General features: G+C 35.3%; 3 protein-coding genes across 5 annotated transcripts; all 3 read left to right on the top strand.

Annotated features, from left to right (window-relative positions):
* Window positions 1–4,725: 4,725 nt before the first annotated feature.
* Window positions 4,726–8,359, top strand: LOC129873436 (protein LEAD-SENSITIVE 1-like). Of its 2 annotated transcripts, XM_055948535.1 has the most exons (3): window positions 4,929–4,989; window positions 7,197–7,333; window positions 7,438–8,359. In XM_055948535.1, exons 2-3 carry the CDS (start codon window positions 7,330–7,332, stop codon window positions 8,118–8,120), a joined length of 687 nt encoding a protein of 228 aa, XP_055804510.1. In that variant the 5' UTR covers window positions 4,929–4,989; window positions 7,197–7,329; the 3' UTR covers window positions 8,121–8,359. The 2 variants fall into 2 exon arrangements, with proteins under 2 accessions (XP_055804509.1, XP_055804510.1); XM_055948534.1 differs by lacking the exon at window positions 7,197–7,333 and having other exon boundaries at window positions 4,726–4,989.
* Window positions 8,360–10,538: 2,179 nt separating this feature from the next.
* Window positions 10,539–19,542, top strand: LOC129873000 (protein LEAD-SENSITIVE 1-like). 2 transcript variants are annotated; one of them, XM_055947973.1, is made up of 3 exons: window positions 10,680–10,772; window positions 18,295–18,431; window positions 18,536–19,542. In XM_055947973.1, exons 2-3 carry the CDS (start codon window positions 18,428–18,430, stop codon window positions 19,279–19,281), a joined length of 750 nt encoding a protein of 249 aa, XP_055803948.1. In that variant the 5' UTR covers window positions 10,680–10,772; window positions 18,295–18,427; the 3' UTR covers window positions 19,282–19,542. The 2 variants fall into 2 exon arrangements, with proteins under 2 accessions (XP_055803947.1, XP_055803948.1); XM_055947972.1 differs by lacking the exon at window positions 18,295–18,431 and having other exon boundaries at window positions 10,539–10,772.
* A 2,914-nt stretch (window positions 19,543–22,456) lies between these two features.
* LOC129873737 (probable metal-nicotianamine transporter YSL7) lies at window positions 22,457–26,849 on the top strand. Its single transcript, XM_055948904.1, has 6 exons — window positions 22,457–23,130; window positions 24,576–24,739; window positions 24,876–24,973; window positions 25,064–25,198; window positions 25,339–25,528; window positions 25,624–26,849. The coding sequence occupies exons 1-6, from the start codon at window positions 22,758–22,760 to the stop codon at window positions 26,728–26,730; spliced, it is 2,067 nt and encodes a 688-aa protein (XP_055804879.1). The 5' UTR covers window positions 22,457–22,757; the 3' UTR covers window positions 26,731–26,849.
* Window positions 26,850–27,201: the final 352 nt, after the last annotated feature.

Below are 27,201 nucleotides of genomic sequence, written 5' to 3'. Positions count from 1 at the left end.
TAACTAATTTGATTATAGTACTTTTAACATAATTTTTGAATAATATATGTTATTCACTTTGTCCCAATTTATGTAACACACGTGAAGTTTTGAAAGTCAATAAAAATTTTAATATATTTGTAAAAATATTTTATGTTATTTATTATTGTGATTTATACTACTAATTAACGTAATTTTCAAATAATATATGTTATTCCCTCTATCCTAATTTATGTGGCACATGTGAAACTTCGAGAGTTAACCATATTTTAATATATTTTTAAATATTTTAAGTTGTGATTTATAATACTCCTAATGTAATCTTTAAATAATATATGTTACTCTCTCTATCCCTATTTAATTGGCACATGTGAAATTTTGAGAGTTAATTAAATTTTTAATAACGTAATTTTTAAATAACATATGTTATTCCTAATTTATGTAATACATACGAAATTTTGAGAGTTAATCAATTTTTAATATTTCTAATTGTTAATTATTATTTTTAAAATAATTTTTAGACAAATAAATTTCAAAGATGCCCACATGTAGATTACCAGCCAGCAGTTTAGAAGTGATGACCAAGATAAATTCATCAAAAAATTAAGTAGATTACTAAACTACCCTCTTGACGCCAAGCTCCTTTCTATTCCCTCTTCTAACAAAAATTTGAAGCTGCCTGAGAATTGAACACATGATCTCCCACATATGACATAAAGTCTCAATCACTAAGCTACCAATTAAAATGACAAAAATAGGGATCATGACACAATATGTTGTTGGTTTATAATTGAGACTGCTCAACTGTGCTCAACTGTGAGACTGCTCAACTGTGCCTTCTTATATAAGAGAATTATATATATCGTCTTAGAACATTTCTTTTTAAAATTTCCAAAATGTATGATCGAAACTTGTACAATATGTTGTTGGTTTATAATTAAAATTTGATTGTATACTTATGAAAAAATAATTTAAAACTCGATGATTTAAAAGTATTGTCATGTAAATGTACACCAGTATAGGATAATTCATGTTGTGTACAGGCCTAATAATACTACAATAAATACTAAAAATTTTGCATTGTTAATATCGTGATTTATCGTGTACTTCATTCATTTACTTTAAATTTTGTATGTCCTTAAAAATAATAATTAATATGTGTGCTTTATCACAATATCCATATTAATTAATCTATAATCTCAAATCTTAAAAAATAATTTGAGAAATAAGTAACTAATTAAAAAATAATAATTAATAGGTGTATTTTGCTTTTGATATCTAGGATTTCACATGTGACATTCTTTTTGAAGTATGCGCAACGTAGTTAGAAATTTTCAAATATTTATGTAGTAGTTTCTATAGACTATGGGAAGCCAAGTTCGTGTAATAGATAATTAGCGTGAAACTTGAAGAAACGCTTGGGAATAATATTTTCATTTTCTTTATGGCATGTGTGCACCTCTTTCTTTCAAATGGATGGTAGGTAATAAAATAAATAATAGGTATTTGAACATGTGATTTTATTTCGTAATTTAATCTCGTAAATTAATAGCATTTGAATTTGTGATTTTATCTCGTAATTTGATATTTTTCAATTATAAAAATTGACCTACTAGTTTATATTTTGTAAAAAAAAAATTTATCGTTTTTATCTCCTAGCCATCTATTTCATATGTAAACAAAATTTATAGTTGATATTATTACTCTTACCACCTTTTAAATCAATTATATCAGTCTGATATTGTCGGATATATATTCATTACTCCAACCAACCAAATTTATTACTACTTCAAACTGACGAAATATGTAATTGTGATGAAATATTCACTGAATATGAACATGATGATATAATTACTAATGCATTCACTAACAAATAACATAAAGTAACAATGCACAATGTTGGTTGATCTTCTTGATCGTCTGATTAGACAAATGTACGTTCAACGTGATGACATTGTTTGTATTAGGTGTGAGGATTATATTAAATAATAGTACATCAGATTCATGTTCAATTTTATATTTTTATTAAACTAAAATTTTGTCACGCCCCGAGAGGGTACCCTAGGCGTGGCCGGCACTCAGAGACCATTTCTGGCTTCTGAGAGAACCACTTGGTCTCATTTCTTATTTATTCATCAGCGGAAGACTTAAGAATACTAATGTGGGCTTGTCATAATCAAAGGAAAAATAGATAATTCTTATAAAAAGTAGTTTCTAAGAAAAACTACTCCGATTACATTATCAGACTCTGTCTATAAAGCCTATAATACTCTTAGATGGTGTCAATGACATGTCCATGGCTACCTCAAAAGAAACATCACACTCAACAATAATAAAAGGATAAGGAGTTCCTTCGAATACAAGAAGGACTCACCAAATAGCCGAAAAGAAATGATCTTCAACGATGCGCTTGTTGAGGATCTCTAACACCTGTATCTGCATCATAAAACAATGCAGGTCGAATGACGTCAGTACGTGGAATGTACGAGTATGTAAAATGGCAGGAAGGTAAGGATAGATATCAAGAAACTCCTCTCAATAAAACTCAACTCAGAACTCAACATCATCTCAACATCAATATGTAATGCAAGTTTAAAATATAATAATAGAAATAATAGTAACAAGCAATGCCTACTCAGATGAGAGTTTCTCTAACCGACAACCATCACTTATGAGCTAGTGATGATACAACGAAGCGATGTCGTTGCCACATCCATCCAATACCTTGCCAGGGTAAAGGACGTCACCATCTTGGATCCACTCATCAAAGTCTTCTTTTTGGGACTTAAGAGGCATAGCCTCCATCCTACGTTGGCTACGTAGTTCTGGGGTTTGAGTCAATTAAACTCTTACCCAACTCGGTGCTCAATACTACTCCCAAAATATGTGCTCATATTAAACTCATCATCTAGTCTCATTGGACTTTAATTTAAATCATCAAACTCATCTCATTTATGTTCATCAATCATTATACTTCCAAAAACATCATTTACATCTCATCAAAACATCTTGCTCAAAATATCATTTGCTCAAATTCATTCAAAGTCAACTCTTTTGCTCTTTCAAAACTCAATAAAATACATATATAGTATTAATTCATGTAACTTTTTTTTTATCAATGAAAATAATAAAAAGACAACATCTTTACTCAAAACATGTATAAAAATATTCACGAACATCAAATCAATTAGGATTCATGGGAAAGTAGCCATGAATAATAATTCCAATAATATGAGAGATAACAATAATAATATTAATGCATAAATATATCAAACTCAATAGAAGAAGAATTAATTTATTTAGAATTCAAGATTTGGATAAAACTCAACTATAACTCAATTATAATGAATTTAAATATTGGGCGCATGGACGAACTCAATCCAATGCTATGAAAACCTTACATACCTTAAATCGTAAGCTTTACTTCGAATTGGAACACTCTTGGACCCCTAGCCTTTTCTTCTCGCCGGTTTGTTTTGTGTACTACCCGGAGTATAAGAATCACCAAAGTAGTATTTTTATACTACTAAAACTAAAACTATATTTGAGAAGGAGTAAAGAAGTATATAGAGAGAAGAGTTGCTTAAGAAAGCTTGGTGAATAAAATGAGGAAATAAGGTGGGTATTTATAGGTGTGAAGGAGGGACCTAACAATAAATAAACATAATCATAAAGGATGATCTTGAAAATTCAATGAAGAATTTTGATGTCATGGATGATGTCAAATGGTTCTAGATCTTTGTATGGTAGGTGAGATGAAATGTCTTTTAACAGAATATTCATTTTCGAAGTTGCGTTTGAATAAGATAAATTCCTTATTAGGATTTGGTGTCTTCATAAGAATTGTAGATATAGAAGTCTAGTTTCAGTTAGTTCAAGAATCATCCAATTTGGAACATTCTACATCGAGATATGAATTTTATTCTACAAACACTCTATTCTGTCACAGCACTATGTCTTGCAAAGATCAATTTATTTGATTTACTTAAATTTTGAATATTAAGATATGTTCTTCATGAAAGTTGTAGGTAATGATGTTGTGGTTACTCAGAAATTTGAATCACCTAATTTGGACCATCCTATGAAAAGTTATGCCCAAATTACTTTAGGCATGAGAGAACATGATCAAAATACTTTTAGAACATGATCAAAATACTTTAGAACATGATCAAAATACTTTTAGAACATGATCAAAATACTTTTAGAACATGATCAAAATACTTTAGGCATGAGAGAACATGATCAAAATACTTTTAGAACATGATCAAAATACTTTAGAACATGATCAAAATCTTTTCATGCCTTCGTATAAGGATTTTTGATAACTCAATAATTTAATGCATTTAAAAGCCAATATAAGTTAATATAAGATAGGTAATTAAACTTCAAATATTTAATAATCTATGCATTTGAAATCATGATATAAAAATCCATAAAGTTTCATGCTTGAATTAAATAGAAAATTTTGATAATTCATTTGGACTTTATGAATGAAAGGATCCATGAATCAATAACATTTTAAGGGGTGTTACAAATTTGATCAATAATATTGATTTTTTTAAAAAATAACTTTATGATAGTATAATATATTTTTAATTATTTGATAAAAAAATATATAAAGAATTAAAGTAATTTTAATCATGCATCTCATATAATTTCATATCGTAATAAGAACTTATAAGAAAAAACAAAAAGTACTTTTTGAATTTATTTATTTTACAGAAAAAGCAAACTAGTGGACGGCTAGGATTAGAAAGAGGACCACCATAAATAGTTGAAGTGCTTTTCGAAGTTACAAAGAAAGAACCAAATCTAAATTCGTAGAGACTAAGCAAAGCGTCACATCCCCAAAATTATTGAGTTATCGAAAAGGGGAAGTGATGCCGGAATCACGCCGCTGGACGATGCCGGAGATGGCCGGAATCCTCTCAAATAAGATCCCACAAGATGAACTCAAGCCTGGAGATCATATCTATTCATGGAGAAACGCCTACCTCTACGCTCATCATGGTCATTTTCCACTTTTTTTTTCCCGCTTAATACATCATCAGGAAATCCTATTTTCCTGACGAAATTTATCGATTTTTTTGATTTCTGTTTTGTATCTACGTTTTGATCTTTATACAAAGTGGGTCAAATTTCGTTTTGATTATGATTTTTGTTCCTTTTAAATGTACGAGTAAGTATAATAGGAAGGAACTTTTTTGTATCTTATAGAAAATGTGAATTTAGTTTTACCTATTGGATTGAATTGGGTTATTGGAATCGGGAGAAATAGCTTCAACATGTTGTTGAATATTAACAGAAAGTACATTTAGGACCTTATTAATAAACGAGACAATTTGACTTGGTAATTAGCAGGAATATCAGCTGAATAGTCGGGACAAGGTAGGAGTGGCCTCTGTGGAAGACAAGATGCGGAAAATGCGACTGAGATGGTTTGGACATGTGAAGAGGAGAGACACAGATGCCGCAGTGCGAAGTAGGGGTAGGCCGAAGAAATATTGGAGAGAGGTCATTAGACATGACATGACGCAGTTACAACTTAGTGATGATATGACCTTAGATAGTAGGGTGTGAAGGACCACGTTAGGCTAGAAGACTGGTATATAGTCTCGTTATTCTTCCTTATAGTAAGTGCATTAGCGCACTATAATTTTTTGTGCTATGATTTTTGTTATTATCTATTAACCTCTATACTTTGATTACTCTATTCTATCTGTGTCGCTTTTGTTATTTGCTTTCCCATATCGCCTTGAACTTCTTAGCTTTATCTGACATCTTTTTATGCTTTTCTTGAGCCGAGGATCTTTCAAAAACAACCGTCCTACCTTGGTAGGAGTAAGGTCTGTGTACACTTTACCCTCTCTAGACACCACGTTGTGGGATTTTACTGGGTTGTTGTTGTATCATCTGAATAGTCTCTGTTAGCTTCTCCGCTCGATATAAGGGAAAGGTCAATTCAATTCTGACTTCTAAGTCTAATTTGACTAGTTTAGGGGAAACTTGAATTTCTACTATATCAACCTTTCCAAATCAAAAGGAGATTCCGCTAGGAGTTGTCACAAGCTAATTCGGAAATGAAAGAAGTCTACCCAACACCTATTTGCTGTTTATCTACTGGCCCAGACCTTGTTGAAGCTTTGTTTCCCCTAATTACGAAACACAACAATGGACTTGCCAAAGTGGATTTACTTCAATTTTTTGCTAATTATGGCTATGATGAGTTTTGATGTACCTAAAACTCATGTGGGGGAATAAGTGAGTTGAATTTGATGAGCTTTGCTAATTATGGCTATGATGAGCTCTGCCTACAGCCTACCCTCTTCGAACTCCACTTGTGTGGCACTAGGTGTGTTGTTGCTGTTGTCTAGAATCTCCATCTCATCATTGTATTATGGTCTTTGAGAAAATCCATTATATGTCATTAAACTGTGACAGAGGTCATTCTTTTGGTTTATTAATTTTTCTTATATTGAGCTTAGCGTTCTACATCAGCGATGCAGTCTCTTATACCAGCAAGGCAGCATTGTATTGTGGACTCACCTTGCCTCAAGTTGAAAAGATGGCTTTAAGAGGCTATATTGCTTAGTGTAAGTCTATTGGGTTGAGGCTAGTTTTACCTTTCAAGTACTTGAAGAAAAGAACTTGTTTTTTTTTTATCACCAGCCTCAAGACTCTCACCAGATCGAGCAAAAATCGAAGGGGATGGTGCCGCCGAACACAGGATTATCCGTGGGATTGAACAAAGGACACATTGTAACCAAGAAGGAGCTAGCTCCATGCCCTTCTGACAGAAATGGGAAAACAAGCAAAAGAGTCCACTTTGTCAGGAGCCTCATCAGAGAAGTAGTTGGATTTGCTCCATATGAGAAGAGGATTACCGAGCTTCTTAGAGTTGGCAAGGACAAGTCTGCATTGAAGGTAGCCAAGAGGAAGTTGGGTACTCACAAGACAAGAGGGCAAAGAAGAAGAGAGTGGAGATGCCTAGCATTCTCCATAAGATGAGGGCCACCACAAGTGGTGAAAATAAGTGAAGGCTTTATCCTTATTTTGACAATTGAGGAATTGAGTTTATTAGCTAAAGACTCGGGTTTGGTTTTGAATATTTTCTGAAGCCTTTTCGGTTTTTGAAAATTCACCTATATATGTCCAACTACAACTCTGATTATTTGGATTTCTGGACATTACATAAGGTTTACGCATTTTTTTCTCAGGTGATACGTAGTCAAAATTTCAGATAATCTTGAGTTGGCTTACTGATAACTGGTAGGAAATCATTGCATCTAGTATGACAAGTTAAATTGTCAGAAATTGTTAAGGGAAGCAACTTTGGTTCCTGGGGCTGGCATGGGTGAGATTAAGAAACTTTAATGGTTACATGCACATTGTCGCACATTTTTGTTCGTTTCCTAGCATGTTGTCCTAACGTCTCTGTATGTGCTCTGAATCTTTCAGGTATATATGTTGGCGATGGTATGGTTATCCATTTTACTCGAGCTGCAGGTCAGGAGATTGGAACTGGAACTGTTTTAGACCGTTTCATATTCAGCTCCTCTCCTTCACATCCCTCTGGCTCCCCATGTCCTAGATGTGGTGATCAATCAAGGAACGAAGGTGTTATATCATCATGCCTCGAGTGTTTTCTTTGTGGTGGTGAACTGTATCTTTTTAAGTATGGTGTCTCACCAGGGCTTTTTATTGCTAAAACTCGAGGAGGAACGTGCACAATTGCCCCTTCTGATCCACCAGAGCATGTCTTGCACCGTGCTGAATTTCTCCTTCAGAACGGTTTTGGGGTTTACAACATATTCAAGAACAACTGTGAGGATTTCGCAATCTACTGCAAGACCGGTTTACTAGTCTTTACAAGTATCAGTGTAGGCCGAAGTGGGCAAGCATCATCCTTTTTAGCTGCCACAACTGCTATGGTTTCATCACCACTACGCTTTCTAACTACAGGTGTTTCTGGTCTGGCTGCTGTGGGTTATGGAGTTTACTGTGTCAGCCGTTATCTTTCTGATATTGGGGTACGTCGTGATGTCATGAAGATCCCTGTTGAGAGACTTATCTTATGTCCTGGCCCTCTAGAGTCTGAGGCTGCTACTATTACTGATACATCAAAGGAAAAGGGGTCGTAGTTCTATGTAAGTTGACTGCATTTATGTGGATCTCCTCAAGCAGGTTACTACAACATACAGTATGTTGTAGGTGCTGATGTTGTCATTGCTTTTGTGACGTAGGTTTGGTTATTATTGAAACATTGGTCATTTAAACAGGTTCTCCCATCAAATGAATGCCTTGATATGTGATTGCAAATTGTTGATGGCAAATGTTCTATGATTTCATAGGAATGACAACAGTGTGATTGCTTTTCTGACATACGTTTGGATTAATTTTTTAAGTGGTGTTTGAATTGACTTATTTTAAGTGATTTTTGGCTTTTAATTTATTTTTTTTAGTTTTAGAAGTGTCTGGGTAACCTAGAAAGTGTTGAGAAGCCAGAAGCCATGTAAGCCTTACTACAAAGATGAAAAATTAGACAAAACGTCTCGGATTAAAATTTCTTATTCAAAATAACTCAATTATGGAAGTGCACCTCTTTTTCTTCCCATCTTTGTTCCCAATATATAGCAAAGCACACAATACTGCCATGTGGATTTAGGCCACTCTGTCATTTCAACATGTGGTCATGTTCCAAACTACCTAAAGAACATCCCACAAACATCTTTGCCTAATCCCACCTCCTCACGTCTCATTTGCCTAATCAATTTTTAATATTTCAAATTGTTAATTATTATTTTAAAAATAATTTTTAGACAAATAAATTTCAAAGATACCCACATGTAGAGTACCAGCCAGCAGTTTAGAAGTGATGACCAAGATAAATTCATCAAAAAATTAAGTAGATTACTAAACTACCCTCTTGACGCCAAGCTCCTTTCTATTCCCTCTTCTAACAAAAATTTAAAGCTGCATTGAAAATTGAACACATGATCTCCCACATATGACATAAAGCCTCAACCACTAAGCTACCAATTAAAATGACAAAAATAGGGATCATGACACAGACTGCTCAACTATGCCTTCTTATATAAGAGAATTATATATATCGTCTTAGAACATTTCTTTTTAAAATTTCCAAAATGTATGATCGAAACTTGTACAATATGTTGTTGGTTTATAATTAAAATTTGATTGTATACTTATGAAAAAATAATTTAAAACTCGATGATTTAAAAGTATTGTCATGTAAATGTACACCAGTATAGGATAATTCATGTTGTGTACATGCCTAATAATACTACGATAAATACTAAAAATTTTGCACTGTTAATATCGTGATTTATTGTGTACTTCATTCATTTACTTTGAATTTTGTATGTCCTTAAAAAATAATAATTAATATGTGTGCTTTATCATAATATCCATATTAATTAATATATAATCTCAAATCTTAAAAAATAATTTGAGAAATAAGTAACTAATTAAAAAATAATAATTAATAGGTGTATTTTGCTTTTGATATCTAGGATTTCACATGTGACATTTTTTTGAAGTATGCGCAACGTAGTTAGAAATTTTCAAATATTTATGTAGTAGTTTCTATAGACTATGGGAAGCCAAGTTCGTGTAATAGATAATTAGCGTGAAACTTGAAGAAACGCTTGGGAATATTATTTTCATTTTCTTTTATGGCATGTGTGCACCTCTTTCTTTCAAATGGATGATAGGTAATAAAATAAATAATAGGTATTTGAACATGTGATTTTATTTCGTAATTTAATCTCGTAAATTAATAGCATTTGAATTTGTGATTTTATCTCGTAATTTCACATTTTTCAATTATAAAAATTGACCTACTAGTTCATATTTTGTAAAAATTTTTTTTTATCGTTTTTATCTCCTAGCCATCTATTTCATATGTAAACAAAATTTATAGTTGATATTATTATTCTTACCATCTTTTTAATCAATTATATAAGTCTGATATTATCGGATATATAATCATTACTCCAACCAACCAAATTTATTACTACTTCAAACTGACGAAATATGTAATTATGATGAAATGTTCACTGAATATTAACATGATGATGTAATCACTATGTATTGACTAACAAATAACATAAAGTAACAATGCACAATGTTGGTTGGTCTTCTTGGTCGTCTGATCAGACAAATGTATGTTCAACGTGATGACATTGTTTGTATTATGTGTATGATTAGATTAAATAGTAGTACATTAGATTCATGTTCAATTTTATTTTTTCATTAAACTAAAATTTGATCAATAATATTATTTATTTTTTTGGAATAATTTTGTGATGGTGTAATATACTTTTAATTATTTGATAAAAGATTATATAAAGAATTAAAGTAATTTTAATCATATTACAACTTATAAAGTTATTCATTGCATCTCATATAATTTCATATGAGGACTAAAGTGAGAACTCACGAGAAAACACAAAAAGTACTTTTTGAATTTATTTATTTTAAAGAAAAAGCAAACTAGTGGACGGCTAGGATTAGAAAGAGGACCACCATAAATAGTTGAAGTGCTTTTCGAAGTTACAAAGAAAGAACCAAATCTAAATTCGTAGAGACTAAGCAAAGCGTCACATCCCCAAAATTATTGAGTTATCGAAAAGGGGAAGTGATGCCGGAATCACGCCGCTGGACGATGCCGGAGATGGCCGGAATCCTCTCAAATAAGATCCCACAAGAGGAACTCAAGCCTGGAGATCATATCTATTCATGGAGAAACGCCTACCTCTACGCTCATCATGGTCATTTTCCACTTTTTTTTTTCCCGCTTAATACATCAACAGGAAATCTTATTTTCCTGACGAAATTTCTCGAATTTTTTGATTTCTGTTTTGTATCTACGTTTTGATCTTTATACAAAGTGGGTCAAATTTCGTTTTGATTATGCTTTTTGTTCCTGTTAAATCACCATTGAAGGTGCTCAAACACACTCTTCCAAAGATGAAGAGTGAGCTGAGGTGAAGAGAGAAAGGAAAGATAGAAAACGTAGAGAGAGAGAGAGATAGAAGAAGAGTAAAGTAAGAGAGAAGGATTAGAAAATATCAGTATGTATTGTGTATGCTTATACTGTACATCCATACAATTATATACTTGTACATTGAAGAGTATTTGTTGAGTATTGAATACAACTACTTGCTAACTTCCTCTAACTGATTCTTAACAGATTACTAACTACTTTTAGTTAGTCTAACTACCTACCAACAACCATTAGCTTGTCAATTAACCACTTAGTCAACACTCCCCCTCAAGCTTATGGTTTAAACAAATTCATGACTCCTAAGCCACTTAGGAGTGTTTGATGTTGTGCTTTGACCAAGCTCTTTGTGAGCAGATCAGCTAGTTGATCTTCAGTGTGAGTGAACTCAGTTTTCAGAATTTCTTGACAAATTTTTTCTCTTACGAAGTGACAGTCTATGTCTATGTGTTTGGTCCTCTCATGGAAAATTGGGTTTGCTGCAATTTGTATTGCAGATTTGCTGTCACACATCATTCTAATAGGAAGATCAACTTGGATACCAAGTTCTCTGAATAAGCCAATCAGCCAGGTTACCTCAGCTGCACAATTTGCCATACTCCTGAACTCAGCCTTAACTGAGCTTCTGGAGACTGTCTCTTGTTTCTTGGATTTCCAGGAGATGAGAGCCTCACCAAATTTAATTAAGTAACCTGTGACAGACCTCCTAGTCTCTAGACATACACCCCAGTCTGAGTCACAATAAGCAAGAAGTTGATTTGAAGAGACTGCTGGCATGAAGAGTCCAAGGCCTGGGGCATCTTTGATGTATCTTACCACTCTAAGTGCTGCAACCATGTGTGATTTCTTGGGGCAATCCATATATTGAGTTAACTTCTGTACTAAGAATGCTAGGTCAGGTCTGGTCATTGTAAGGTAGAGAAGTCTTCCAACTAGCCTTTGGTATCTGCCAGGATCCTTCAACACAGGATCTGTGTGTTCTTCTTTGGGAGAAATATATTCATCAAACTTTACAGATGTAAGTTTCAGATTTTGTTTAAGTGGTGTACCTGCAGGTTTAGCTCCCCCTAGACCAGCTTCAGCTATTAATTCCAAGGCATACTTTCTTTGAGACAAGTGTATACCTTGACTGGATCTGGCAACTTCAATTCTTAGGAAAAACTTGAGTTCTCCTAGATCCTTCATCTTCAATTGTTTCTGCAGGTCCTTCCTTGTGCTGTCTATAAGAGTTTGTCTGCTCCCAGTGATCAGAAGATCATCTACATAGACTAATATAATGGCTATGTCACCTTTATCCTGCTTAGTGAACAAGGAGTAGTCATAGTGACTCTGAGTAAATCCCAGCTGCACCAGTGCTTCTGTTAACTTCAGGCTCCATTGTATGGGAGCTTATTTGAGGCCATAGAGTGACTTGTGGAGTTTGCAGACTTTACCCTTCTCCCCTTATCTGGCAAACTCAGCAGGAATAGTCATGTAGACCTCCTCTAAGAGATCACCATTGAGGAAAACATTATGGACATCCATTTGATGAATAGACCAACTTTTAGCAGCAGCTAGAGCAATAACTGATCTGACAGTGACCATCTTTGCAACAGGGTTGAAAGTCTCACTATAATCCAAACCTTCTTGTTGGCTGTACCCTTTTGCAACTAGTCTGGTCTTAAATCTTTCAACCTCACCTGAAGCCTTGTACTTGACCTTGTAAACCCACTTGCAGCCAATAGGTTTCTTGCCAGGAGGCAGGTCCACCACAGACCAGGTATGATGATCCTGCAAGGCAGAAATTTCAAGTTGCATAGCCTGAATCCACTTGGGATCCAGAGAAGCTTCAGAGTAGGATGAGGGTTCAGAAATGGCAGAGTAAGCAGCCAGAGTGTGGACATAGGCTGGAGACAGATGAGCATAGGACAAGTGTGCAGAGATGGGGTATGAGGACGAGGTGTTATGATTGGCAGTGACAAAGTCCTGAAGCCACAGGGGAGGCTTAGTTTGTCTAGATGACTTCCTAGTGGGAAGAGCATGGATTTGAGGAGAAAAGGTCTGTAGAGGGTGAAGGCACATCAGTACAGACATTAGAGGGGATTGATGGCAAGTGAGGGGCGAGAGGAGGTGGAAGAGGTGATGTAGAAGGGGGTTCAACAGTGTGTGTGGGAGTAGTGAGAACAGGAAAAAGGGGATTTGAGTAGGTTTGTAAATCTTTGAAAGGAAAGACATCTTCCTTGAATACTACATTTCTATTGACAAACAGTGATTTGGAGTGCAGGTCATATAGAAGGTAGCCTTTTTGTGACAAAGAGTACCCCATCATGACTGCAGGAATGGCTCTAGGTGCAAATTTGTCTGAAACTTTTGAACAAGCAGCATAACATAGGCATCCAAAGGTTCTGATGTGAGTGAGTGAAGGAGGCTGTGAATGTAGCAATTCAAAGGGAGATTTGTAATGAAGTAGTTTGGAGGGAAGTATGTTGAGAAGATAGATAGCAGTTGTAACACATTCACCCCAAAATTTCAAGGGAATGCTGGCTTGAAACCTGAGAGCCCTGGCCATGTTCAAGATAGTTCTGTGTTTCCTTTCAGCAACACCATTTTGTTGAGGTGTATATGTACATGTACTCTGATGAAGGATCCCAAGGGTGGACAGTAGAGATTGGAATTCATGACTAAAGAACTCACTGCCATTATCAGATCTAAAGGTCTTAACAGTGGTAGAAAAGAGATTGTGAACCTGTGAGAAAAACTTTCTCAGCACCACTATAGTGTCAGCTTTGGAGGTAATAAGAAACACCCAAGTATATCTTGAAAAATCATCTACTATAGTAACAAAATATTTCATTCCAGCATGAGTTGGTACTCTATAGGGACCTCATATATCACAATGAACAAGTTCAAACACAGACTTAGACACATTAGAACTAGTTGGAAATGGGAGTTTAGTTTGTTTAGGTAAAGGACAAACAGTGCAAGATAAATCCACAGTTGTTTGTACAAGGTCACCTGTGGACTTCTTTATTATATCTATAGGTGCATGACCTAATCTTCTATGCCACAAAGACATGGACTCAATTTGACTTGATTGATGTGCTGAAGGAACAGGAACAGCTGTGACTGAGTTGATGAAATCTTCCTTGAGGATGTAGAGACCTTGCTCTTCTCTACCAATCCCCCTGACCAATCCATTGGAGAGATCCTGAAAGAGACAAAAATCAGGAAAGAATGCAGCCATACAATGAAGTTCCTTAGTAAGCTGTGATACAGATAATAAGTTACACTTGAAGTCTGGAACAAATAGCACATTGCTGAAACCCCAAACACTTTTGTTCTCCCAGTGTGTGAGACGGATGTTACATTTCCAGTGGAAAGTTGTACTTCTCTCTTATCAGAGTTAGGCACAGGTTGAATTGTGTCCAGTGCATCAAGACTAGCAGTCATGTGATCTGTTGCTCCTGTATCAACTATCCATTCCATAGGTACATATTTGGATACTAAGGCAGACAAGATACTACCTGTAGAGGCTGCTTTGACTGAGTGCTCCCCTGCATTTTCAGTTCCTTTTGCTAGCATCTACATGATCTGCTGGTACTGGCTTTGTGTGAAGAAGCCTGTTGGAGCTGGGAGATTTGATCTGGTAACATCAGGTTGGAAGGCCTCTGCTTGATTTGCATAGGAGTTGTGGGAATAGGAAGTAGCACCTTTCTTCTTTGACTTCCAGTCTGCAGGATAACCTTTAACCTTGAAGCATTGTTCCTTGGCGTGTCCCCTGTATCTACACACTTCACACACCACCACAACCTTTTGAGGCTTCTGTGAATGTGGCTTATATTGAGACTCATAGTGTCCTCTATTTGGTTGACCACCTCCACCTCCTCCTCCTCCTCCTCCTTGTTGATGTCCAAAGTTACCACTCCCTTGAGTATGAGTTTTCTGACTGAATAGAGCTGTATTTTCAATAGTCCTATGATTGGAAGTGTCCGAACTTGCATGCATCCGATTTCTCTGACTCTCATGATCTAGGATGAGGGAGAAAGCTTTGTTTAGGTTAGGAGTGGGAGTCTGAAGTAGAATTTGACCTCTGGCAGTTGCGTAGGACTCATTCAGTCCCATTAGAAATTGAAGTAGTCGTTGATACTCGAAATGTTCTTTGAATTTCCTGGACTCATCACAAGAGCATCCTGGACAAGGCATAATTGAGTCAAACTCATTCCATAGGCTCTTCAGTGTAGTATAATAGTAAGTTACTGACAAAACTCCTTGGTTTAGACTATGAATCTCCTTATGAAGGTGAAACATATGCACTCCATTGATCTTGTCAAACCTCTCTTTCAAGTCACACCACACTCTGTGGGCATCGTCACTATACACTACACTACTGAGCAGTCCCGGTCTTACAATGTTCATGATCCATGACAGGACAACCGCGTTGCACTTTTCCCAAATGTCAACATACTCAGGACCAAATTTAGACTTAGGAAATCTACCATCCACAAACCCTAGCTTGCTCTTACCTCGTAGTCCAATACACATGGATCTACTCCAGATTGCGTAATTTTCTGAACCTGTGAGTTGCAAGGAGATCAAGGAGCTTCCTGGAGTGTCGTTTGGTTGAAGATAGAGTGGATGGTTGTGGTCTATCACCAGAATTCTAAAGTGTTCTGTTTCAGCTGCGAAGTTTGTGTTTAAGTTGTTCGTTCCTGCAGGTCCAGCTTCAACCTCAGTTGTGACAGCCATATTTTCACACCTTGAGTTTTGATTTTCTTCTTAGTTGCGAATTGCAGATTCCACTGCTGTTAGGCTTTGAATCTTAAGCAATTGAGTGTCGTAACACACCGTAGGCCATAGTATGGCTCTGATACCATGTTAAATCACCATTGAAGGTGCTCAAACACACTCTTCCAAAGATGAAGAGTGAGCTGAGGTGAAGAGAGAAAGGAAAGATAGAAAACGTAGTGAGAGAGAGAGAGATAGAAGAAGAGTAAAGTAAGAGAGAAGGATTAGAAAATATCAGTATGTATTGTGTATGCTTATACTGTACATCCATACATTTATATACTTGTACATTGAAGAGTATTTGTTGAGTATTGAATACAACTACTTGCTAACTTCCTCTAACTGATTCTTAACAGATTACTAACTACTTTTAGTTAGTCTAACTACCTACCAACAACCATTAGCTTGTCAATTAACCACTTAGTCAACAGTTCCTTTTAAATGTACGAATAAGTATAATAGGAAGGAACTTTTTTGTATCTTATAGAAAATGTGAATTTAGTTTTACCTATTGGATTGAATTGGGTTATTGGAATCGGGAGAAATAGCTTCAACATTTTGTTGAATATTAACAGAAAGTACATTTAGGACCTTATTAATAAATGAGACAATTTGACTTGGTAATTAGCAGGAATATCAGCTGAATAGTTGGGACAAGGTAGGAGTGGCCTCGGTGGAAAACAAGATGCGGAAATGCGATTGACATGATTTGGGCATGTGCATAAGACATAGATGCCTTGTGCACAGGTGCGAGAGGTTGGTCATGCATGGTTTCAGAAGTAGGCGTAGGCCGAAGAAATATTGAGAGAGTTGACTAGACAGGAGATGGCACAGTTACAACTTACCGATGACATGAACTTAGATATGAGAGTGTGAAGGACCCGCATTAGGGTACAAGGCTAGTACATAGTCTCGTTATTCTTTTTTATTAGTAGGCGTATTAGCATTATAATTTCTTGTGCTCTGATTTCTGTTATTATCTATTGCCTTCTATATTTTGATTACTCTATTTTATCTGTGTCACTTTCGTTTTTTGCTTTTTGATATCGCCTTGAACTTTTTAGTCTTATTTGACCTTTTTTAATGTTTTTATTGAGCCAAGTATCTTTCAGAAACAACCGTCCTACCTTGGTAGGTAGGAGTAAGGTCTGCCTACACTTTACCCTTTCCATACCCCACGTTATGGGATTTCACTGGTTGTTGTTGTTGTTGTTGTATCAGCTGAATAGTCTCTGTTAGCTTCTCCGCTCGATATAAGGGAAAGGTCAATTCAATTATGACTTCTAAGTCTAATTTGACTAGTTTAGAGGAAACTTGAATTTCTACTATATCAACCTTTCCAAATCAAAAGGAGATTCCGCTAGGAGTTGTCACAAGCTAATTTGGAAATGAAAGAAGTCTACCCAACACCTATTTGCTGTTTATCTACTGGCTCAGACCTTGTTGAAGCTTTGTTTCCCCTAATTCCGAAACACAACAATGGACTTGCCAAAGTGGCTTTACTTCAATTTTTTGCTAATTATGGCTATGATGAGCTTTGACGTACCTAAATCTCAAGTGGGTGAATAACTGAGTTGAATTTGATGAGCTTTGCTAATTATGGCTATAATGAGCTCTGCCTACATCCTACCCTCTTCAAACTCCATTTTTGTGGTACTAGGTGTGTTGTTGCTGTCGTCTAAATCTCCATCTCATCATTGTATTATAGTCTTTGAGAAAATCCATTATATGTCAATTAAACTGTGACAGAGGTCATTCTTTTGGTTTATTAATTTTTCTTATATTGAGCTTAGCATTCTCCATCAGCGATGCAGTCTCTTATACCAGCAAGGCAGCATTGTATTGTGGACTCACCTTGCCTCAAGTTGAAAAGATAGCTTTAAGAGGCTATATTGCTTAGTGCAAGTCTATTGGGTTGAGGCTAGTTTTACCTTTCAAGCACTTGAAGAAAAGAACTTGTTTTTTTTTTATCACCCGCCTCAAGACTCTCACCAGATTGAGCAAAAATCGAAGGGGATGGTGCCACCGAACACAGGATTATCCTTGGGATTGAACAATGGACACATTGTAACCAAGAAGGAGCTAGCTCCATGCTCTTCTGACAGAAAAGGGAAAACAAGCAAAAGAGTCCACTTTGTCAGGAGTCTCATCAGAGAAGTAGTTGGATTTGCTCCATATGAGAAGGGGATTACTGAGGTTCTTAGAGTTGGCAAGGACAAGCCTGCATTGAAGGTAGCCAAGAGGAAGTTGGGTACTCACAAGACAAGAGGGCAAAGAAGAAGAGAGTGGAGATGCCTAGCATTCTCCATAAGATGAGGGCCACCGCAAGTGGTGAAAAGAAGTGAAGGCTTTATCCTTATTTTGACAATTGAGGAACTGAGTTTATTAGCTAAAGACTCGCGTTTGGTTTTGAATATTTTATGAAGCCTTTTCGGTTTTTGAAAAATCACCTATATATGTCCAACTACAACTCTGATTATTTGGATTTCTGGACATTACATAAGGTTTACGCATTTTTTTCTCAGGTGATACGTAGTCAAAATTTCAGATAATCTTGAGTTGGCTTACTGATAACTGGTAGGAAATCATTGCATCTAGTATGACAAGTTAAATTGTCAGAAATTGTTAAGGGAAGCAACTTTGGTTCCTGGGGCTGGCATGGGTGAGATTAAGAAGCTTTAATGGTTACATGCACATTGTCGCACATTTTTGTTCGTTTCCTAGCATGTTGTCCTAACGTCTCTGTATGTGCTCTGAATCTTTCAGGTATATATGTTGGCGATGGTATGGTTATCCATTTTACTCGAGCTGCAGGTCAGGAGATAGGAACTGGAACTGTTTTAGACCGTTTCATATTCAGTTCCTTTCCTTCACACCCCTCTGGCTCCCCATGTCCTAGATGTGGTGATCAATCAAGGAACGAAGGTGTTATCTCATCATGCCTCGAGTGTTTTCTTTGTGGTGGTGAACTGTATCTTTTTAAGTATAGTGTCTCACCAGGGCTTTTTATTGCTAAAATTCGAGGAGGAACATGCACAATTGCCCCTTCTGATCCACCAGAGCTTGTCCTGCACCGTGCTGAATTTCTCCTTCAGAACGGTTTTGGGGTTTACAACATATTGAAGAACAACTGTGAGGATTTCGCAATCTACTGCAAGACCAGTTTACTAGCCTTTACAAATATCAGTGTAGGCCGAAGTGGGCAAGCATCATCCTTGTTTGCTGCCAAAACTGCTATCGCTTCAGTACCACTACCCTTTCTAACTACATGTTTTTCTGGTCTGGCTGTTGTGGGTTCTGGATTTTACTGTGCCCACCGGTATGCTTATGATATTGGGGTACGTCGTGATGTCATGAAGATCCCTGTTGAATACTACTTACCCCTTGTCCGTGCGGCTGCTACAACTACTGATACATCAAAGGAAAAGGTATCTATGTTGACTGCATATAAATGGATCTCTCAAGTAGGTTACTACACCATAGCGAATGCTTTTGAAAAGATTTCAAGGTAGAAGGCTGTTTCCGTCTAGCTCCGGAAGCATTGTCTAGTATGTTGTAGGTGTTGATGTTGTCATTGCTTTTGTGACGTTGGTTTGGTCATTATTGAAACATTGGTCATTTAAACAGGTTCTCCCATCAAATGAATGCCTTGGTATGTGATTGTAAATTGTTTATGGCAAATGTTCTATGATTTCATAGGAATGACAACAGTGTGATTGCTTTTCTGACATACGTTTGGATTAATTTTTTAAGTCGAGGGTGTTTGAATTGACTTATTTTAAGTGATTTTTGGCTTTTAATTTTTTTTTTTTTTAGTTTTAGAAGTTTCTGGGTAACCTAGAGAGTGTTAAGAAGCCATGTAAGCCTTACTACAGAGATGAAAAATTAGACAAAACGTCTCGGATTAAAATTTCTTATTCAAAATAGCTCAATTATGGAAGTGCACCTCTTTTTCTTCCCATCTTTGTTCCCAATATATAGCAAAGCACACAATACTGCCATGTGGATTTAGGCCACTCCGTCATTTCAACATGTGGCCATGTTCCAAACTACCTAAAGAACATCCCACAAACATCTTTGCCTAATCCCACCTCCTCACGCCTCATTTGAAATTTTGACGTAAATTTCATAAATAGTTTTCAATATGTTTGCCCCACCCTTTTATGGATTTTACATAACAAAAGAAGATAAATAACAACAATAAATATATAAATATTGCATAGACAGGGTATATGAATGTGTATGCATCATATATGATTAAATATAGATAGTTATACACTATATATACTATATCGATACATTATATATACATGCAGCCATTTTAGTTGAATTTTTTTTGGTCACTTATACAATAAATGTATAAAATGTATGAAGCCCTTTAAATTAAGAAAATTTTATACAAATTCATAGTATTAGGAGCTAATTACATTATATCCCTACTATTTTTTAAATTACAAAAATCTCTTAAATTTTAAGAATTTTGGATACATCACTCAGCGTTTCGATACATCGTGTCTCGATTTCGGATACATCACTCAATTTTCCGATACATCACATCCCGATACATTATCTTTGATGATACAAGACACAACTGTCCTGATACATCGCGTAAAAGTGATGTATCCAAAAATAGAAAAGACTATAAATTTTTGTAATTTTTTCAAATAGTAATTTTTTTTTAAAAAATATAATAAAATAAATTATGTATTTAGATAATTTTTTCTTAAATTAACCATCAAGCACATTTGGACTAAGAGCCAACAGAGACTTACGATCCCACATTTCGTCTGTTAAATCGTCAAAACATTTGCATTGAATCAACACAGAAAAAAAAATTAGATCTTCTATAATATTCATGATTAGTTAAATATTATGTTCAAAACATGGATCATGAATGTCTATAATTCCAAGAGCTGTCCCTCTCTCATTAAAATGAGCCAAAATCATGTTGATACCCATATGACATGTGAGATTGTATTATATGTCTTATGTTTCACTTCACCTTCCCCAATGTTAGGATCTAAGTCAACGTTATTCATTTTTTGACCAATTATTATTTCACCGATTCAGGAGACGGATCTAAAAATTTAATTATATTTTTTCATTAATAAATTTATAAATTTTATATTTGTTTCTGTTCGGTATGTATTATTTTTATAAAAACAGATATTATGATAATTCAGTCATTTAGCTTATACAATTTATTTATTTTTTAAAAAAACACTTAACTCTAATATATATTTTCTTTTTCTCTCATGAGATCTCTTACCCCAAGAAAAGATACTACGTAGATAAGTTCAACTATTGACTTAATTATGACACTGCGTGTATTAAGTTTTCTAAGAATCTTCAAAGTTGACTTCAAAGTGATATTGCTCCTTCGTGTCTAAGTTTGATGGCCATTTTTTTTATCAAGTTATCGAAATTAACTTGTTTTGATAATTGCTTTTTATTAAAAGTATTTTTTAAAAGAATAACAATTTTTTTATAATTAAAATTACTTTTTTAATAGTTGGTGTTTGTTAATACTTTCGAAAATTATTTTGAAGTATCAAAATACGAAATAGAGAATTACACATAAGTTTAATATGGAAAATTCTTTTTTAAGTTTTTGCAGAAAAGCTGAAAAACAACTTTTGTTAACTCTTTACATTAAGAGCTAATTGGTCAAATGCTTTAGTTCTTTGAAAATAAGTGAGTTTTTTTAATTAAGCATGTTTGACTTTCAGAGCTTGACCGAACAAGTTGTTAATGACTTTTATTTTTACTATGTAAATTTTTCATACAAATCATTATAGTACCTGCTCCATCCGTTTCTATTTACAAGTCAATTTTTTTTAATTTGATTTTATTTATTTATTAATTTTAACAAATTAAAATAATTTTTACTTTCTTTCTATGATATCCTTAATTTATTAACATTTAGTTAATATCTTTGAAATATATAGTGAGTAAATATATTTAAAATTCTATTTATTAATAGCGGTAAAATAGTAAACTTGTTATATCAATTATTGTTTTCTTAATAGATGTGTCAAGTTAAAATTTGATAAGTAAAAAGAAGTGGAGGGTCCGAGGAAGGGCCTGTCCCTGACCACAAGGACTTGAATCCGTGACCTCCTGATCACATGACAATAATTTTACCAGCTCCTCTTCACCTAAGTGACATAACAAAGAGAAAAAAAATTACACTGTTTGAAGTATGTTTTTCTTCCTTTTATTTTTATTTTTTAATATCAGTATACAAAAAATCAATGCCAATAAATAAACTGCAACCTGGTCTCCAAAACCAATAAGCCAGCCAACCAACCAACTAATATGCAACAAGCCGTTTTAGAGACTCTATTCACTAGCCACTGTATCAATTGCCACCTTCAGATTCTTTGAATTCTCAAGTTTCCTAACTTTTAGGATGTGTTCGATGAAAATATTTACGTGTTTGTTAAATATATTTTTTTAAAATAAATAAATAAATAATCTAAAATTAAATTTCTTAATAAAAATAAAAATAAAATAAACAAGTTCTACCAATAACATTCCACGTTAAATATATCCTTCCACTCTCCAAATGCATCTTTCTTTTCACTGAATCGGATATAGTCCACGTCCCCACAGCTCCACCATACTTCATTATCTCTCATATTATTTATCCAGTAGAGTAATATGAGAGTAATTCATATAGAGTAATTCATTTTTATTCCTTTTCTACCCAACAAATCGGAACTCCCATTATGAATTCTTTGATTTGACACATCCCAATAATCAATATAGTGTCCTATTTCTGATCAACTTCTTCAAGAAAAACAGAGAAAAAAAAAAAGAAAGGCAGCCTCTGTTTTAGTTGAAACATCCTATATACTCTAGTCATCTATTTCTTATCAACTTCTACAATACATAGTCAAAGACCCATCTAACCTTCAAGAAAACAAAGAAAAAGAGAACCCCAGAAACCCAAAAAAGTTTTTTTTTCTCTCTTGTGTGTGTGGCCATGGATAGTAGATCCAACAGTGTGAACAGAAAGAAAAATGATGATGACACCCAAAGAGAAGAAGCTTTGGAATCTATAGAACGGATCTTTGAGTCTAAAGAAGTTCCATCATGGCAGAACCAGTTAACTTTAAGGGCCTTTTGTGTGAGTTTCATATTGGGAATTCTTTTCACTTTCATTGTCATGAAACTGAGTCTCACCACTGGTATTATCCCTTCACTCAATGTTTCTGCCGGACTTTTGGGGTTCTTTTTCGTCAAGATGTGGACTAAACTTCTTGAGAAATCCGGGTATCTTAAGCAACCTTTCACTCGCCAAGAAAACACTGTCATTCAAACCTGTGTTGTCGCTACTTCCGGCATTGCATTTAGCGGTGAGTATTAATTTCTCTCCCAGGCATTTTATCAGACAGTTAAGCTGCAACACTTAAAAGAATTAGTGTTTTTCAACAATTTCTCCATGCATTTATTATTGCAGTTTAATTACTCGTAGTTATACTTCAATCTGATAGATAATTGTGCTTTCCATATTTAAGATCTTGTTAAAATCCGGACAGAAAAGTAGAAGGGGTTAAAGGAGAATTAATCTAATCTCTAGAGCTTAAATGTAATTTTTTGTATATTAAGCCATGCATTAATATCGCAGTTCGTTAAAGATTTGGATAGGCCAAAAAGTACTAGGTAGAAACTAGAGAGTTTGCATGTTGAATCATTGATTTGGGCTACGGATATTTCTCATGGGCACCATTTGGGCTCCAGCCTTTGTGGGTTTGGTGTGGGGTCCACAAGGTTGACTTTTAAAAGTTTTGTGGGCCCGTTAGGCTCAAAGGTTTGTGGCCAGACTTTGGATCTCTTCTCTATGGAGGGAGGTTTTTTTCATATCAAGAGTGTGTTGGGGAGGCCATGGAAGATGGATTGGATTGAGAGGGAATCTCAGATCTCCGTTTAACTTGGCCTCAATTTACATTTATGTTCTCCAACTTTGGGTGTGCACAATTAGACACTAAAGTTGAACAAATAGACATACACATCCTACATAGCAATTTGTGTCCTACTTGTAGGTTGTGTCTATTTGATCAACTTTTATAAGTTCAAATGTCTATATACCCAAAGTTGTAGAGTATATGTGTGAAATTAGATCAAGTTAAATGACATATATATACTATTATGCCATTATTTTAATATAAATTCATGACACGTCATTTCAAATTTAACATTGCCACCTATGTCAAGTTTTGTCTGACCTCCTAGTCTATTATTTTTCTAGACCATGATAGTTGAGTTTATTGCAAAACAATTGGTTATTGGAGTTGTTAAGTAGGTGATACTTGATAGCATATAACATTTTGGAAAGCTATTAGAAGAATAAATTAGGAAGCTTTGACTGAAAAAATGATATTATTCTAAGGTGTAACAAGAGCGCGCTCTTCAGAAGTTCTACAGAATATATATAGTGTACTATTTTTCCAATAGGATGCTTAATATAGTATAGAAATCTACTAGCTCTTCTTTAGGGAGTTTAATCTTTCTGGAGCTATGTTTGGCTAATTCCAATTAAGAATAATAAACCTGAACAAGTGTGTCTGTTAACTATATTTAGGTGCTAACTTTGTCAATATTGAGCCTTGTTCTTCCACAAACTTTGTTATAATGGAATTTTTAACCTTGAGCATTATCGCACAACAATGCTAGAACCTTATATTTTTCTTTCTTCCCTTTATTTGAAAAGATGTGCAAATGCTCCTTTTCTTCTAAAAAATGATAGAAGCATCTCAAGTTCAATAACTCTTAAGTTCTGTTTTTCACTTTGGGTGAGCAGGAGGTTTTGGAAGTTATCTGTTTGCCATGGGTGAAGTTGCTGCCAAACAATCAACTGAAGCTAATAATGCATTCAATATTAAGAACCCCTCTTTGGGATGGATGATTGGGTTTCTCTTCGTTGTTAGCTTTCTTGGGCTTTTCTCAGTGGTTCCTCTTCGTAAGGTATTTCCTTTTCTCTGGATATGCGTAATGCATATACATAACAAATTTTCTTGCAAATTTTCGAAGGCGATCTCAAGATTTTGATCAGTTTTACTTTTTCTTTATAATCAAATTTGTTTTGTTAATCATGTTTCAGATTATGATCATAGACTTCAAACTGACATATCCAAGTGGCACTGCAACTGCTCACCTGATCAATAGTTTCCATACTCCACAAGGAGCTAAGCTAGCAAAGTAAGCAGTTATACAACTTAAGTCAATTCTGTCAGCATTATAGATGGTATGCTTACAATTTTATTGTCTCTTTCTAATTGATCACTGCAGGAAACAAGTAAAAGCTCTGGCGAAGTTCTTCTCCTTCAGCTTCTTATGGGGTTTCTTCCAATGGTTTTTCACTGCTGGGGATGACTGTGGATTTGCGAGTTTTCCCACGTTTGGTCTTAAAGCATATGAGAACAAGTAGGTTCTAATTCCAAACTACCTCTACATGATAGAGGTTCAATTCCTGTCATCTCTCTCACAATTGAACGGGATGATATAGTGTACCTTTCAACTTTTCTTTACCTCTATTTAACATTTACTTTTTTCCGCTCAATCAGGTTTTACTTTGACTTCTCAGCAACATATGTTGGTGTAGGGATGATATGTCCTTATCTAATCAACATATCTTTGCTACTTGGATCTATCCTTTCTTGGGGTATAATGTGGCCTCTGATTCAGGAAAGAAAGGGTCATTGGTACCCTGCAAATGAGAGTCCCAGCAGCCTTCATGGCTTGCAGGGATATAAGGTAATCTCTTCCTTTTACGTTTAGAGCAGATGGACCTAAATGAAACACAGTTTTAATTCTAAAGATATAGTTTCCATAATTATTTTCTATTGCAGGTCTTTATAGCAATAGCCATGATCCTTGGTGATGGTCTCTACAATTTCTGCAAGGTATTTGGACGAACATTATATGGTTTGTATTTGCAATGTCTCAGTAAAAATGAAGGAGCAGTCCTGCCGGTTGGTGCCCGTCCATCTCCTCCAGAGCCTTCCATGTCTTTTGATGACCAGCGACGAACAACGCTTTTCCTCAAGGATCAAATTCCAATATGGGTTTCCATAGTTGGTTATGTCGGCATTGCCATCATCTCTACTATATCACTTCCATACATTTTCCATCAACTTAAGTGGTACCATATCATCGTGATTTATATTTTTGCACCGGTATTAGCCTTCTGCAATGCTTATGGTTGTGGTCTCACTGACTGGTCTTTGGCATCCACCTACGGGAAGCTGGCAATCTTTACAATTGGTGCATGGGCTGGGGCTTCTCATGGAGGAGTTCTTGCTGGACTAGCTGCATGTGGCGTCATGATGAACATAGTCTCCACTGCATCTGACCTAACACAGGATTTTAAGACTGGTTATATGACATTGGCTTCCCCACGGTCCATGTTCATAAGCCAGATTATTGGCACATCAATGGGTTGTTTCATCTCCCCATGTGTATTTTGGCTCTTCTATAAGGCATTCCCTGACTTAGGTACCCAAGGTTCAGCATATCCTGCCCCTTATGCCCTGGTGTATCGTAACATGTCTATCATTGGAGTTGAAGGTTTCTCAGCTCTTCCAAAGAACTGCCTCACCCTTTGCTACGTATTCTTCATAGGAGCTATCGTGATCAATGGCATCAGAGATCTCGTTGGAAAGAACAAGGCAAAGTACATTCCTCTCCCAATGGCGATGGCCATTCCCTTCTATCTTGGCTCCTACTTTGCTATTGATATGTGTCTCGGGAGCTTGATAGTGTTTGTTTGGACAAAGATTAACAAGGCTAAGGCTGATGCATTTGGACCTGCCGTGGCTTCTGGTCTGATTTGTGGTGATGGGATCTGGACTTTACCCAGTTCAATACTGGCTTTGGTAGGAGTGAAACCGCCCATTTGCATGAAATTTCTGTCTAGGAATGCTAACACTAGAGTCAATAGTTTCTTAAATTCTTGAACTCCGTTCTAGTAGGTGTTTCTCATTCTCTTTTGTTCTGTTAGTATTCTCACATTAGCACTGAAAATTGTTCATGTACATATCGACTATTTCAATTGTCAAAAATCATTTCAGCTCAATTGAAACAGGAACTGCTATCTGAGTTAATGTTCCCCTTAAATGTGCAAGCACAGAAAGAAAAGCCAGCCTTCCCTTAGTTCTGTGTCAACTTTCTTTATAACTATTTGTTTTATTGGAAAGATAATATCTAGTTTCTTTACTGTTGGAAAGACCAAAAAAAAAAAAAAAGGAAGAGAAAAAAGAGAATGTTATCTAGAAGCATAAATATAAGCTTGAAGACGTCAACACGTGTTTTACTTCAGTCCCTTCCAGATATTTCTAGCTTTTTCCAGATTCCCTGATCTTTGTGAATAACTTTATATATGCTTTGTCTTAATCCCAACAACCCGACCTTCGTGACTCTGTTCTGCC

Source organism: Solanum dulcamara, chromosome 11 (genome assembly GCF_947179165.1).
Source record: "Solanum dulcamara chromosome 11, daSolDulc1.2, whole genome shotgun sequence".
Lineage (NCBI taxonomy): Eukaryota > Viridiplantae > Streptophyta > Magnoliopsida > Solanales > Solanaceae > Solanum > Solanum dulcamara.
This window is presented reverse-complemented; position numbering and strand designations above follow the sequence as displayed.

What these genes read in the sequence shown, in the direction of transcription:
- LOC129873000 (XM_055947972.1), top strand. Translation starts at nt 10,643, where the DNA reads ATGCCGGAATCACGCCGCTGGACGATGCCGGAGATGGCCGGAATCCTC. An exon ending in CTACCTCTACGCTCATCATG is followed by an intron (nt 10,773 to 18,535) that starts GTCATTTTCCAC and finishes TGAATCTTTCAG; the next exon opens with GTATATATGTTGGCGATGGT.
- LOC129873436 (XM_055948534.1), top strand. Translation starts at nt 4,860, where the DNA reads ATGCCGGAATCACGCCGCTGGACGATGCCGGAGATGGCCGGAATCCTC. An exon ending in CTACCTCTACGCTCATCATG is followed by an intron (nt 4,990 to 7,437) that starts GTCATTTTCCAC and finishes TGAATCTTTCAG; the next exon opens with GTATATATGTTGGCGATGGT.
- LOC129873737 (XM_055948904.1), top strand. Translation starts at nt 22,758, where the DNA reads ATGGATAGTAGATCCAACAGTGTGAACAGAAAGAAAAATGATGATGAC. An exon ending in CAGTGGTTCCTCTTCGTAAG is followed by an intron (nt 24,740 to 24,875) that starts GTATTTCCTTTT and finishes ATCATGTTTCAG; the next exon opens with ATTATGATCATAGACTTCAA. An exon ending in CAAGGAGCTAAGCTAGCAAA is followed by an intron (nt 24,974 to 25,063) that starts GTAAGCAGTTAT and finishes TGATCACTGCAG; the next exon opens with GAAACAAGTAAAAGCTCTGG.